The sequence below is a fragment of the Nycticebus coucang genome, chromosome 24, assembly GCF_027406575.1.
Source record: "Nycticebus coucang isolate mNycCou1 chromosome 24, mNycCou1.pri, whole genome shotgun sequence".
NCBI lineage: Eukaryota > Metazoa > Chordata > Mammalia > Primates > Lorisidae > Nycticebus > Nycticebus coucang.
In genome coordinates this window covers 18,906,912-18,923,209 of record NC_069803.1, presented here as the reverse complement: position 1 = coordinate 18,923,209, position 16,298 = coordinate 18,906,912, and the positions used below count along the sequence as shown (strand labels likewise).

Sequence of the window (16,298 nt, the reverse complement as noted above, 5' to 3'; positions counted from 1 at the left end):
AAAAGCAGAATCTCAGCGTCCTCGTTTGTTCTGCTCAGAAAACAAAGTGAGCTTGGAAGGAAAGAGTCAGCTTTTAAAAGACACCTGTGTAACAATGTGAATGCGCTTAAGTGTACTGAGCTGGAGACTTAAAAAGGTTGGTTTTATGTTCTGTGTATTTTTCCAAAATAAAATGCTTTTGAAAAAAGAAAAAAGGGCAGCGCCTGTGGTTCAAACCCAGCCCCAGCCAAAAACTGCAAAAAAAAAAAAAAAACACCTTTCCCAGCATAGCACCAGAGTGTGGTCAGAGTCAGGGCAGATTCATTCTCCAACAGTGGGATTCTTCTGTTTATAAACACTTCCTAACATCTTTCTTTCTTTTTTGTTTTTTTGTCTGGGGCTGGGTTTGAACCTGCATAGTCCTTTGAGCCATGTGCCGCCCACGTCTTTCTCTTTTAAATCCTCCAGATGCTGGAGAGCAGGAGTCTGGCCTGGCTGCCGTCTGCTCCCTGGCCTGGGGCTGCCGTCTGCTCCCGCAGCCCATTCGCCCTTTGTGTTACCTGGGGGTGTGGAGTAAGCCGCTGCCATCTGCGGTCAAAAGGAAACCCAGACACCTCCCTTCTCTAAAAAGCTATTTATTGTTTTCAGAGGAACCAGCCATCAAAGAGACCTCCCATGCCCCACCCACTCCTCCCAACTTCCAGTTCTGGACTGAAAAAACGCTGACATCCGACCAGACATCACACAAACATCCTGAAAGACAAAGCCTGGACCCGGAGTTATTAAGGAGCAGGATGGGGGCTGATGGCCACAGCAGCCCAGCTTGTTTTCACTTCCCTGATGTTTGTTGCTGAGATCTCCAGTATCTCCCTGCTGCTCACCAGCATTGATTTATGTAAGCCATCGTCCTGGCCACCTCTGCTTCTTGTTTTCTTCCCTGGCTCAGCACCATGCCAAGAATCCCCCTACTCTAAACTCTGGAAGTGTGTTATGAAGAGAATAACGAAGTGAAATATTTCCAGAATGGAAATGATCATGTTGATCCCCAACCAGGGGTGGATCAGATGATCAGATTATTAAACCTTTTCTATTTTATTATTTTTTTTATTTATTTTTTTATTGTTGGGGATTCATTGAAGGTACAATAAGCCAGGTTACACTGATTGCAATTGTTAGGTAAAGTCCCTCTTGCATATATATATATATATTTTTTTTAAACAGTCTCGCTCTGTCCCTACGGGCTGAGTGCTATGTTGTCATAGCTCACAGCAACCTCAAACTCATGGGCTTGAACAATCCTCTTGCCTCAGCATCTCCAGTAGCTGGGACGACAGATGTGGGTCACTACACCTGGCTGGTTCTATTTTTAGTAGAGACGGAGTCTTGCTCTTGTTCAGGGTGGTCTCAAACTCCTGAGCTCAAACAGTCCACCTGCCTCAGCCTCCCAGAGGGCTGGGTTTACAGGCGTGAGCCATTGTGCCTGGCCATATTATTATTATAGCATTAAAAAGTATTATCAACGAAATGAAAGCAAAAGTTAAAAAGTAACTGGGAAAGAAACGTTATACCCAAGAAGATGTCTATAAACCCCAGTGTGAGGAAAAAGGGTGTAGGAACAAGATTGAGTATATAACACCTGAGACAGGAAGAGACCTCGTCTTTCTTCTAAAAGCAATGAGTACTAACCCTCATGTGGTTTATACCATTCTACATTTTCTATGCATATAGATTTTATAAAAGCTTTAAGCCAGTAACTCATAATTGCCTAGATTTCACTCTAAATCCCTTCACAAGACCAACAAGGCCCTCCATGGCCTGCCCACTGCTGACCTCCCAGCATCCTCTCTCTTCTCTCTCCCCTGCTGGCTCCGCCCATCCCATCTTCCCCCTACCTTCCAAATCCTCCAGGTCTTACACAGTCCCTTCCTTCTGGACTTTTCCTCCATCTTTCTTTACCTGAACTCTGAACCTTCAGATTTGAGCTTGAATTTTTCTCCTACCTGTTGCTGTGTTTCTCTTAGCAAAGAGCCTGCACTGCTGTATTAAAATTTCTTATTTAATAGTCATCCCATAAGATTAAAAGAGGTTATGTCTGATTTTCTCACTGTTTTATATCCAGCATCTACCTAGCAAGGGACTTTGAACTTGGTACATGCCTTTAAAGAAATTAATAGCAGACAGGGCAGGGGAGTCAAAAAACAGAGCATTCAATAAACAGTAACTGGCAACAACAATTAGGTCAATGGGGGCCGAGCACGGCGGCTCACACCTGTAATCCCAGCACTTTGAGAGGCTGAGGCAGGTGGATTGCCTGAGCTCATGGGTTCGAGACCAGCCTGAGCCAGAGTGAGACCCCGTCTCTAAAAATAGCCAGGGGTTGTGACAGGTGCCTGTAGTCCCAGCTACTCAGGAGGTTAAGGCAAGAAAATCACTTGAGCCCAAGAGTTGGAGGTTGCTGTGAGCTATGACACCATGGCACTCTACCGAGGGCAACAAAGTAAGACATTGTCTCAGAAAAAGAAAAGGAAAAGGAAAGAAAGGAGAAACAATTGGGTCAATGAAGAAATTAAGAAGGAAATTTGAAAATTTCTAGAAACAAATAAAAATGGAAGTATAACATACCAAAATCTATGGGATACAGTAAAAACAGTAAGAGGGAAGATTATAACAATAAAAAGCTACATCAAAAAAGTAGAAGGAGGCAGCGCCTGTGGCTCAAAGGAGTTGGACGCTGGTCCCATATACCAGAGGTGGTGGGTTCAAACCCAGCCCCGGCCAAAAACTACCAAAAAAAAAAAAAAAAAAAAAAAAAAAAAAAAAAGTAGAACTTCCAAGTAACCTAATAATGCATCTTAAAGAGCTAAAAAAGAGCAGCTAAAACCCAAAAGTGGTAGAAGAAATAAAGATCAGAGCAGAAATAAATTAAATTGAAAAGCAAAAACCTACAAAAGATCCATGAAACAAAAAATCGGTCTCTTAAAGACAAAACCTTTAGCCAGACTAAAAATGAGCGAGAGAGAGAAAAGTTTCCAAATAAATAGAACTAGAGGTGAAAGGGAGACATTATAATTGACACCACAGAAATTTAAAGGATCAGAGACCATTATGGGCAACTATATGCCAAGAAATTGGAAAACTTGGAATAAATGGATAAATTTCTGAACACATATAATCCACTAAGATTGAACTAGGAAGAAATCTAAAACCTGAATAGAACAAGTAATAAGATAAAAGCAATAATAAAAGTCTCCCATCAAAGAGATTCCTAGGACCCTACAGCTTCACTGCTGAATTCTACCAAGCATACAAAGAACTAATACCAATCCCACCTAAACTTTTCCAAAAAATTGAGGAGGAGGGGATATTTCTAAACTTACAAACTCAACAACAAAAAAAAAAAAAGGGAAAAAATACAGGCTAATTTCTCTAAACAACAGATACAAAATCCTCAACAAAATACTAGCAAACTGAATTCAACAACATACTATAAATCCATAAAGATCATTCATCATGATCAAGTGGGATTCATTCCAGGGATGCAAGGATTGTTCAATACACACAAATCAACAAATGTGATGCATCACAGCAACAGAACGAAAGGACAAAAAAACATAAATGATCATTTCAATTGATTCCAAAAAGCCTTGGATAAAATTCAACATCCCTTCATGATAAAAACTCTCAGAAAACTGGGTATAGAAGAAACACATACCAACACAATAAAAACCATATATGACAGACCCACAGATAGTTTCATACTGAATGAGGAAAGACTGAAAGCCTTTCCTCTAAGATCCGGAACAAGACAAACATGGCCACTATTACCACTGTTATTAAACACAGTACTAGAAGTTCTAGCTTGAGCAGTCGGACGAGGGGAAGAGACAAATGGCATCAATAATATTGAAAGAAGGTAGTCAAAGTGTCCTTGTTTGCAGATGACATGATCTCATATTTAGAAAGATTCCAAAGAGCTATTAGAACTGTTAAATAAATTCAGAAAAGTTGCAAGATAGAAAAATCAACATACAAGAATCAGTAGCATAAAAGAAAAGGGAAAAAAAAATCAGTAGCATTTCCATAAGTCAACAGTGAACAATTTAAATAAACTAAGAAAGTCAACTGATTTACAAAAGCTACAGATAAAATACTTAGGAATTAACTGAAGAAGTCAAAGTTCTCTACAATGAAAACTATAAAACAGCGATGAAAGAAGAACAAGCCACCCCAAAATGCTCAAGGATTGAAGGAATGAATATTGCTACAATATCCATACTACCTAAAGCAATCTACAGAGTACATCCAATCCCTATCTAAATAGCAATTATATATTCTTTGCAGAAATAGAAAAATATAATCCTAAAATATATATGGATCTACAAAAGACCCAGAATAGCCAAAGCCATCTGAGCAAAAACAACAAAAATGGAAGATTCACATTACTTCACACCAAATTTTACGACAAAGCTATGGTAACCAAAACAGCATGGTCCTAGTATAAAAAGACACACAGACCAATGGAAGTGAATAGAAAACTCCAGAAATCAGTCCACATAGCTATAGTCAACTCATTTTCTACAAAGGCATCAAGAACATAACTTAGGGAAAAGATATTCAAAAACATCACATATCGGGTGGCGCCTGTGGCTCAAAGGGGTAGAGCGCCGGTCCCACATGCTAAAGGTGGCAGGTTCAAACCCAGCCCTGGCCAAAAAAAAAAAAAAAAATGCACAAAAACATCACATATCCATATACAGGAGAATAACACCAGACTCTGATCACCATATGCAAAAACCAAATCAAAATGGGTTAAAGACTTAAATATAAATCCTGAGATTATAACACTACTAAAAGAAAGAAAAAATTGGGAAACACTCCAGGCCATTGGCAAAGATTTCTTGAGTAACACCTCTAAAGCACAGGCAACCAAAGCAAAAATGGACAAATGAGATCATGTCAAGCTAAAAAGCTTCTGTTCAGCAAAAGAAACAGTCAACAAAGTGAAAAGAACCTACAGAATGGGAGAAAATATCTGCAAACTACACCTCTGACAATGGATTAAGAACCATAATATATAAGGAGCTCAACTCACTAGGAAAAAATCAAATATGTTATCCAACTTAAAAAAATGGACAAAAGGCCCCAATAGAAATTTCTCAAGAAAAGACATATAAATGGCCAAAAGATATATGAAAATACGCTCAGCATCACTCCTTCTCAGAGAGGTGCAAATGCTGGCAAGGATGTGGAGAAGGGGAACCCTCATAGGCTTAGTGGTAGATTAGGACAGCCACTATGAAAAAGGATGAAAATTTCTCAAAAAACTAACAACAGAACTACCATATTATTTTAGTATATATGTCTAAAAGAAAGGAAATGACTACATTGAGTAGAGAGCTGAACTCCCATGTTGCAGCACTATTCCCAATAGCCAAGATACGGAATCAACCCAATTGTCCATCAATGGCTGAATGGATAAGGAAAATGTGGTGCGTACACACCATGGAATACTATTCAGCTCTAAAAACCGAATAAAATAATGTCACCCGCAACAACATGGATAGAATTGGAGAACATTACGTTAAGTGAAATCATACAGGCACAGAAAAACAAATATCACAGGTTCTCAGATACATGTGGGATCTAAAGATTTTTTAAATTAAACTCAGAAATAGAGAGTAGAATGGTGGTTACTAGAGGCTGGAAAGGGTAACGGGGAAGGGGAGAGAAGTTGGAGATGGCAAATAGGTGCAAAAATACAGTTAGAAGGAACAAGATCTAATATTTAATAATACAATGGCGTGACTATAGTTAATGATTTATTGTAGAGACTAAGAGATTGGGCTCAGCACCCATAGCACAGTGATTATGGTGCCAGCCACATGCACCGAGGGTGGCGGGTTCAAACCTGGCCCGGGCCAGCTAAAAAATGCATCAAAAAAATAGCTGGGCGTTGTGGCAGGCACCTGTAGTCCCAGCTACTTGGGAGGCTGAAGCAAGAGAATCGCTTAAGCCCAAGAGTTTGAGGTTGCTGTGAGCTGTGATGCTACAGCACTTTACTGAGGGTGACATAGTGAGACTGTGTCTCAAAAAAAAAAAAGATTGGAATGTTCCTAACACAAAGAAATGATAAATGCCAGAGGTGATGGATTCCCCAATTACACTGATTCGATCATTAAACTTTGTATACCTGTATCAAAATATCACATGGACCACATAAATACACACAACTATTACATAATTAAAAATAAAATGTAACAAAAGTAATTAACAGAGTGGGAAGGGAGGGGAGGGGGGAGGTTTGATAGAGGGAGGGTAAACAGTGGGACCACACCTATGCAGCATATTGCAAGGGTACAAGTCAAATCTGTCAAGTGTAGAACATAAATGTCTTAACACAATCAAGTAAATGAGGCGAAAGCTATGTTGATTGGTTTGATGTAACCACGTCAGATTGTTTTTAAAAAAAAAAAAAAAATCACATTATACCCACATATGTATAAATGTATTCATGATCTATGTGTATTGGACTTAATAAAATAATAAAAGTCCTTTCTGCTTAATGAGAAGTAGAAAAAATAATAAAAGAAAAAATTATCTTTCTTGCTTTCAATCTCAAAGAAAGGGAACACCTATATGATCTGGAATTTAAATCTGAATCAATTTCAGCACCTGAAAATACAGACCCTCCAGATGCTACTGTTAGCCTCTAACAAAACCAAGCTGTTCAGGACAGCCATCCCTCTTGAAAGACTCATCAGGGCCCAGGGCTGTAAATGAATTTGTCCCCATGTGGCTACACACATTTACAAATGCCCTGCCTTTCTTGATTTGTTTGTTGGTAAATTGAATTGTGTATTGTTTAAACTGCAACTTGAAACTATGTCCATTTCTTAACATAAAAGGGTGAAAGGCCAGGAGGCACAAGAGGTCCTCATTAAAAAGTTTCTTTAGCTGGAGAAACCTGCCATCTAGTGGACCTTCTGATGATATGGTTTGGCTCATGCCAAGAAACAAGCATCAAAGCATCACAGAATAAAGAGGAGACCCAGAACTCATAAACCTCCCTGTGGCTCCCGCCTCTGGGTGGGAAAAGGCTACCTTTAGGCTCTTCTGACAGGGCTCTCCTTTCTAAATAGCCCAGTATAATGTTTTAACATTTCAGTGTCAATTTGGCTCAGGGCCTGTAGCTCAGTGGCTAGGGTGCCAGCCACGTACACTGGAGCTGGCAGGTTCGAATCCAGCTTGGGTCTGCAAACAACAATGACAACTACAACCACAAAATAAAAATAACTGGACATTGTGGTGGGCACCTGTAGTCCCAGCTACTTGGGAGGCTGAGGCAAGAGAATTGCTTAAGCCCAAGAGTTTGAGATTACTGCGAACTGTGATGCCACCGCACTCTACTGAGGGTGACAAAGTAAGACTCTGTCTCAAAAAAAAAAGAATTCCAACCACTTTCAATTCAAAGCCATCCCAACAAGAAATACATGCACCACTCTGGATAAGCAAATTAATTTCTGCTTTACATCTTACCTTTAGAAATCACATGTATAGTCGAACCTCTACACTGACCACTTCTTTAAGATGACCTAATTTTCACAGACTGGACATGCACCACATATACGTAGGCCCAGGTCCTTATGTTGACCATCTCTGTACATTGACCAGTTTATTACAGTTCCTTGGGTTCAACTTACACTGCTTCTACTGTATTTTATTAGTCTAGTCCAGGCCAGTCTAGAGCTTAAAAGAAAAAGTAAACAAATCTACCTTCCCTGAAGCTGCCCCATTAGGCTAACAGTGTATTTGAGCTGAATTTGCCCCACTAGACTTTCTACAGTGTTCTGGAATTCAGCAGCAGCTCCACCCCAGGGACCAGGAGGCTCAAGTTCTAGGAACCACATTGCCACTCGCCAGCTTGTCAGTCTGGACTAGCCATCTTTCCTCTACAACTCTTGGTTTCCTGATCTGTTAACACGTGGGGCTTAAGCAAAATAACCACTAATTTCCTTTCAGGTCTAAAGTTTGTTGAGGGTGGTGCCTGTGGCTCAAGGAGTAGGGTGCTGGCCTCATATACCGGAGGTGGCGGGTTCAAACCCAGCCCCGGCCAGAAAAAAAAAATAAAAAAATAGGGAGGTGCCTGTGGCTCAAAGGAGTAGGGCTCCAGCCCTATATGCCAGAGGTGGCAGGTTCAAACCCAGCTCCGGCCGAAAAAAAAAAAAAAAAAAAACATTAAAAAAGTAATAATAAAGTTTGTTGAGCTTGTTTCCAAAGTCCCAGGTCATGTGGCCTCAGGGCCCCTACATTGAGACCTGCTCTAGGCTCAGTGTCCACAGCATGATTTGTTCACTGAAATACTTAATGAAGGACCCGCAAAGTACCAGATACTGTGCTGGGTACAGGCGGATACCAGGGAATAAACAGACCCTAGGGCCCCTCCTGTTTTGGTAGAAAGAAGTGGGAAAATTGGAGAACCAATTAGCTACTAGTATTGAAAGAGGTGAGGAAATTCCACCTCAAAATATGACCCCTGAGTACAGAGAATATTTTGAATTAAAGGCCCTTAGAAATCAACAGATCTTGGAAGATTTCCCTCTATCAACATAAACCAGACAGATCTATGAAAAGAACAGTTGACTTCCCCATCCTTATTTCAAGATCAAGAATGCAACCAGACCTGGCCCAAATCATTTTAAATATAATACCAGTCTCTCTGGTTAATTTGCAAAGAGAGTCATTTACAAGCCAATCTATTTTCCGCATTCTTTCATCCTCCCTAGCAACCATTTATTTCCCCTTAACAGAACCACCTCTAGAGAATTCCTCATGTCTCCCTCCCCTCTAAAAGGAGGGTATAAAAATTTCTGGACCTCCTTGGGATATTGGGTAATCACTCTGTGATTCTCCCCCTGTGCATGGTAAATAAATCTTTCTGCCTTAATTGTGAGCTGATCTTTCAGCAAACTGTGGGGGAAAGGGACTATCTCCCCTCACCCCCAGGGTATCATTGCTTGGATGTGGAAGTGAAAAAGGGAAGTATTCAAGGTGATCCCCATGCCTCTGGTCAAGGACAATGGGCTGGAGTTAGAGCCAGTCGCTGAACAGGAGGAAGCCCAGGTGTGCAGGACAGGGACAGGCTGAGCTTTAGATGTTCAACACAGACCCTTGAAAAACCCAAGTGAACATGGTCAGCAGGCAGTTGGAGGGCCCAATAAAAACAAGTAACGATAACATCAGATAAATCGAGGGCCTTTGGCAGCATCTAATGAAGAGGGCACACAACCAACATTTAACATCTGAGACAACAGAGGATTCACAGCTGGTAAAGGGGACTCCGATGAGCCAGTGACACAAAATGAAAACCAAGAGGGAAACGGGAAGAGCGTGGGGCGGGAGTCTGCTAAATGGACCCGGTGGAGCAAGTCACATGGGGATGGAAAAGTGAACTCTGGATTTAGTGCCCTGTGGCCTTGGTGATAAAATGCAGGTAGAGTAATGGGGCCCGGTGGGGTAGTTGAAGTTGGAATAGAAGGAAAATGGGAGCAAAGTGAGTCTCACTTCTCCTAGAGACTGGCTGTGAAGGTAAGAAGACAGAGGAAGGGGCGGCGCCTGTTGCTCAGTGGTAGGGTGCCGGCCACAAGCACCGAGGCCGGCGTGTTTGAACCTGGCCCCGGACTGCTAAACGACGACAACAAAAAAAGCTGGATGCTGTGGCAGGCACCTGTAGTCCCCAACTACTTGGGAGGCTGAGGCAAGAGAATCGATTAAGCCCAGGAGTTTGAGGTTACTGTGAGCTGTGACACCACATCACTCTACCCAGGACAACATAGTGAGACTGTCAAAAAAAAAAAAAAAAAATGGGTGGCGCCTGTGGCTCAAAGGAGTAGGGCGCAGGCCCCATGTGCCAGAGGTGGCAGGTTCAAACCCAACCCCAGCCAAAAAAAAAAAAAAAAAAAAAAAAAAAGACAGAGGAAGGTGGTTGGAGGATAAATGGGAATCAAGGCAGAAATTCTCATAATAATTTGGTGGCAATTTATGAAAAGAAGAAGTTGAAGACCCAGAACATAGGTAGGGATGAGACCCAGGGCATAGCTAGAGCTTTGGCCTTAGACAGTGGTTCTCAACCTTCCTAATGCTGTGACCCTTTCATACAGTTCCTGTGTTTCTCCACCTTTTCATCTCACGGCACACTTGACCCTGTAGTTAAAGTTCTGTGGTACACTTAATTTATATTGATTAAAAAAGAAAAAGTAAAATAAAAAGGACTAGACTTGCTGTGCTTTGAACGTCTGTTCTAAAATAAATTAACGATCTTTAAAAATGTTCGCAGCATACCTAAGATCCTCTCACGTACGCTAACTGAAAATCACTGCTCTGGAGAAATGTATTCAGCTTCACTAGACAGAATGGAGGTGACCACGATGGACCGTAGCCCCAGCGGCCAGCTGCGTGGCTTTCTCTCGCAGTACCCAGTGTCCACCTGTGATACTAAGTAAGGGAAAGGTTCATGTGGGGCTGGAAACTTCCAGAATGAAGGAGTAACAGAGAGCAAAGGAACTTAGGACAGGTTCACAAGTTGAGAAATGCCAGACCCCAGCAACTAAGGTGCATGGATGGAGAAGTGAAGTCAGAAGGGGGCAGTGTGGATAAGACAGAGGAAGAAGTCAACTGATTGACGGGTCCGAGGTCAAGCCACCGTGAGGACAGATTCAGGTGGGACACCCCCACAGACATGAAATGCATTAACACTCTGTTATCTGTCTAGCAGGGCATACGCCATGCTAAGTTATGATCTTTATACGTCGTATGAAAGCTCGTAGGACGAAGAACTGACTTTGCACTTGAGCACTAAAGCCCTGGGGAAACCAGAAAAAAATTCTCAGAGTTCCAGTGTGTGTCATTGTTGTAGGAATTGAATGATGAACCAAACAGATGCAGTATTCACCCTCCGAGGACTTACTTTTTCATGAGGGAAGTGCAACTCAGGCCCCAAAGTCCAAAAAATTCATTATGGTTGGATTGTGTGAGCTGTGGAATTTGAGACCAGCCTGAGCAAGAGAGAACCCTCTCTCTACCCAAAATAGACCAAATTAGCATAGTGGCCCAGGTATGCGCCTGTAGTCCTATCTTTTCGGGAGGCTGAGGCAGGAGGATCCCTTGAACCCAAGAGTTCAAGGCTGCTGTGAACTATGATGAGGCCACTACACTGTACCTGGGGGTAACAGAACCAGACTGTGTCTTAAAAACAACAAAAAACAAAACTAGGAATTAATCAATTAAATAAAAGTACCTACATTGTTCAGAAAGAGGTCCATAAGTGTTTTTTTTTTTTGAGACAGAGTTTCACTATGTCACCCTCGGTAGAGTACTGTGCCATCACAGCTCACAGCAACCTCGGCTTAAGCGATTCTCTTGCCTCAGTCTCCCAAGTAGCTGGGACTACAAGCACCAGCCACAATACCCAGCTATTTTTCAGTTGCAGTTGTCATTGTTTAGCAGGCCAGGGCTGGGCTTGAACCCACCAGCTTCAATGTATATGGCCAGTGCCCTACTCACGGACTCCGAGCCCATAAGCTTTCTTTGATTCTCTGTGGCAGCAGCCATGCTGGCAGTGCAAAATCCCCTTATTTGCAATAATCCTGGTCAGAATTGTCCCAGATGATCACTTGGATAATTGTACTTGAGAAAAATGCTTCACCCTGGTAACAATTAGTTAAAATGTATTGCATACCCACCAATACAATGGGCCAGGCATTGCATTGGCAGCACTTACAATGGGTAATATTGCGCCCCCATTCCAGATCAGAAAACTGGTGTCTAAGGAAATTACTCAAAGATCATTTTGCTGGTTAGTGGGAGAGGCAGGTTTCAGATCCAGCTGTTCCTCCAGCTGGCCTTTCTGTTCCATAACATGCTCCCTCTTCAATTCCTTTCATAAAGATATAAAATAACACATTTATCCTTAGGATTTGATGGAGGAAACAATGTTTTCTTTCTCCCAGTGTTAGACATATAAATGATCATAGCAACTTTTTAATACAAACATGTTCATAATTGCACTTTTTGAGACAGTCTCAAGCTGTCGCTCTGGGTAGAGTGCCATGGCATCATAAAACCACCAACTCTTGGGCTCAAGAGATCCTCTTGCCTCAGTTTTTTCTATTTTTAGTAGACAGGGGTCTCGCTCTTGCTCAGGCTGGTCTCAAACTCATGAGATCAAGCAATCCACTGGCCTCAGCCTCCCAGAGTGCTAGGATTACAGGCATGAGCCACCGCGCCCCACCAGTATAATTGCACTATTTATGATAGGACAAACTTCTCAAACAGCCAGACTGGGAGCCAGGTAAGAAAATGATGCCATATCACACTGATGGAATACCATAGTGCTCTTAAAATGATTAAAAGGTATACTAGGAATAAATCTACATAAAATCTATATGAAATTATTGCTGGTTAAAATGTTAACTTACTGAAATATTGATTTAAAACCTTTTCTCAAATTTCAGATTCATACCAGAGAGGGTCCTTAGTAACCCCTTGTTTTACAGACTAGGAAACTGAGACACGGCATGCTCAAATACCATGGTGTAAAATCAACAGGCAAAGGTGGATTTGGATGACATTAATTTTTTTTTTTTTTGAGAGTCTATATTGCCCTTGGTAGAGTGCTGTGGCATCACAGCTCACAGCAACCTCTAACTCGTGGGCTTAAGCGATTCTCTTGCCTCAGCCTTCTGAGTAGCTGGGACCACAAGCACCCACCACAAGGCTGTAGCTATTTCTTTGGTTGCAGTTGTCATTGTTTAACTGGCCCAGGCCGGGTTTGAACCTGCCAGCCTCAGTATATGTGGCCAGCACCCTAACTACTGGACTACAGGCGCTGAGCCTAATTTTCCTTTCTTGGTCTCAAGTTGGAATCATTTACCAAACAGTTTGATGCCTTGATAAATAAAGCCAAACATATTAATTCATGCTACTATTTGATAAGCAAAGAAGACATTCCTGGCACTTTGGGAAAAACAAATGTATAGGTATCTTTCTCTACTTGGGTCCTGGGGCTCTGCAAGTTCATCAGAGCTCTTTCTTCCCCATGAATTGATCTTCTCGTTGGCCTGCTTTTATAGATCAGGGACCAGGAATATCTCACAACTGACTGAATAAAGAGGAAGTAGTCAGAAGATTAAATGTGAACAAATGTGCTAACACGTGAACTTAGTTTCCAGAAAACCACGGATATTAGTTAAAACTACAAGGTTTTGTGGAAAGAACACCTGCGGAGATTCCAGCCCCAGCCCCTCATGGCCCTGGAAAGAATTCATTCCCCAGGAAAAGAAAACACAGGGCGAATACTCCATCCAAACACACCACGTTGTGGGAAAGATGTCAAGAGTCCTTTCTTGAATCTCTGGTGTCAAATAAAATGTGATTTTTTTTGTTATTTAATACAGAGTTGGGACTAGATGTTTATCATATTTGCACGTTTCCTAAGGTTTGAGGAACCTACATCTGTCTTTACTTTCTTATAAGACCCTTACTGTACTTTGAACACTCCTGTTAAAAAGTTAAAATTTTTTTCTTTCAGGTCCTGAATATTCTTCGATTCACTTTGGGTCCATAAAATGTTTTCAAACATATTTTAACATATAATTTTGATATAACTTTGAAAATATTCTTTGAAAATACTAAATCTTCAAGCACCAAATCTGAGTTTAAGATACTTTCTGTAAGTCAAAGACTAAACGTTTAGAATAATGTAAAATATCAATTGTTTTATTTATTTATCAAAATAAAGTCAAAGATTAAATGTTCAGGATAGTTATATCAATTGTTTTATTTATCTATTTAGAGACAGAGTCTCACTCAGACACCTTGGGTAGAGCGCTGTGGCATCATAGCTCACAGCAACCTCAAACTCTTGGACTCAAGTGATCCTCTTGCCTCAGCCTCTCAACCTTAATCTATTAAAGTGACGTGGTAGACATCAGCAATGATGTCCTATTTCATGAGGGAATCGACACTAAACTCTTGTCCCAACACAAGTAAAAAAAATTGTCAACACTTACCTGAGACGAGAGTCCTTAAAGGTGTCAAGATAGTCAGGATAGCTCCATCCAATTTTATTCCCTTTACATCGGAGCTCTACAGTTTGCCCTGCTGACAGGCTCAGGGTAGCAGCAGGTTTCTGGAAGCGACCTTTATCCATCACTTGCATCATTATAGACGGTGTCTTTGGTGTTGAATCAGCTGAGTCCCTGTCCTTTATTTTGGGAATTTTGGGCTTCACCTTTTTGGTGGTGGGTTTGATTCTGTTCTCTCCTGGTTCTTTTGCACGCTTGTTCTTGGGAGGGTGTTGGCCAGCAACTATACACATGTGAAGAGAGAGCAGAGGGGTACAGAGTGACAGTCACAGAGTAGCCAATACCTAGAGCAGATGACTTTTTTTATTGTTGGGGATTCATTCAGGGTACAAGAAACCAGGTTACACTGATTGCATTTGTTAGGTAAAGTCCCTCTTACAATTGTGTCCTGCCCCCAGTGGTGTGGCACACACCAAGACCCCACCGCCTCCCTCCTTCTCTCTCTCTGCACTTCCTTCCCCCTCTCCCCTCCTTCTTTGTTAGAGTAGATAACTTTTTTTTGAGATAGAGCCTCAAGCTGTCACCCTCGGTAGAGTGCTGTGGCATCACAGTTCACAGCAACCTCCAACTCCTGGGCTCAAGTGATTCTCCTGCCTCCGCCCCCCAAGTAGCTGGGACTACAGGCACCTGCCACAACATCCGGCTATTTTTTTGGTTGCAGCCATCATTGTTGTTCAGCAGGCCAGGACTGTATTCGAACCCGCCAGCTCAGGTGTATGTGACTTGGGCCTTGGCCGCTTGAACCACAGAGGCCAAGCCTAGATAACTTTTTTAATACTTCCCCCCTCACATGTCAAAATTATTTTTATGATAATCACGTAACCTTTTTTAATCCATTCTTTAGTTTTAGAGCAATTAATTAAAAAATATACAGGAGACCCTCCCTACATTGATCACCTCCTTACACTGACCTAATTTTTAGAGTGGACACGCACCATATGTACATCTGAGCACAGTAGGCCGAGCTCCTTATGTTGACCAGTTTATTACAGTCCCTCGAGTGGTCAGCTTACAGAGGTTCTATTGTATTTCAGCTTCAAAATTATTCGAATTTAGCAAACTAGTTCATGTATAAACTAAAATTTGCCCTTACAAAAATACTATTCCTTAAGGTTCATACATTGTGTCACAATCTCCAAGTGGTCCCATGTCATGGCAGAACTGAAGCCACTCAGGTCTATTTTTTGCCTTTGCAATCTCTCTGATCATTGTTCATTTGGGGTTTTTTTGCATTTTTTTTTTTTTGTGTGTGTGTGTTTTTTTGGCCGGGGCTGGGTTTGAACCCGCCACCTCCAGCATATGGGACCGGTGCCCTACTCCTTGAGCCACAGGCGCCGCCCTGCATTTTTTATTTTAAGACAGAGTCTCATTCTGTGTCCCTGGGTAGAGTGCTGTGGCATCATCACACCAACCTCAAACTTTTGGGCTCAAGTGATCCTCTTGCCTCAGTTTCCCAAGGAGCTGGGACTACAGGTGCCCAACATAACACCAGGCTAGGTTTTGTAATTTTAGTAGAGATGGGGTCTCATGCTTGGGCTAATCTCAAACTCCTGAGCTCAAGTGATCCACCAGCCTCCGCCTCCAAACGTGCTGGGATTGTGGGCGTGAGCCACCACACTTGGCCATTATACATTTTGAATTTACTATTTAAACATAGGAATATGTAAGCCTCACAGACACTGGATACAAACTGTACTGAAAGTACACTCAAAAGATTTCGAATCATAACAAACTCTCTAATGAGGAGCATGAAATTTACCTTTGTCCACATGAGTACAATGTTTATTAAAGTACTAAGTGTGCACCAACTTAAAGCTTATTAAAACTCAACAGTTAACCATAGCTATGGTTCAGGCGTCCTCAAACTTTTTAAACAGGGCCAATTCACTGTCCCTCAGACCGTTGAGGGCCAGACTATAGTTAAAAAAGAAAACTATGAACAAATTCCTATGCACACTGCACATATCTTATTTTGAAGTATAAAAACAAAACGGGAACAAATACAATCACACCGCCTTGTGTGGCCCGCGGGCCGCAGTTTGAGGACCCCTGGTTTCGAATCTAGCCAACAAAATATTTTTAGGAGGAAGAGTATCTCATCGCTTAAATTGTTGAGTTGCCAGCAAAATAGCGATAATAAAAAGCTGACTGAATTTCAGTTGGTTTTATTATTATTAT

General features: G+C 41.7%; 1 protein-coding gene across 1 annotated transcript in view; it reads right to left on the bottom strand.

Annotated features, from left to right (window-relative positions):
- PDGFRL (platelet derived growth factor receptor like) overlaps positions 1-16,298 on the bottom strand; it is a 59,431-nt gene that overhangs the window by 33,868 nt on the left and 9,265 nt on the right. The window contains exon 2 of the mRNA XM_053578270.1: positions 14,046-14,343. Coding sequence (XP_053434245.1) covers positions 14,046-14,343 — 298 coding nt within the window. The remainder of the gene's footprint in view (positions 1-14,045; positions 14,344-16,298) is intronic.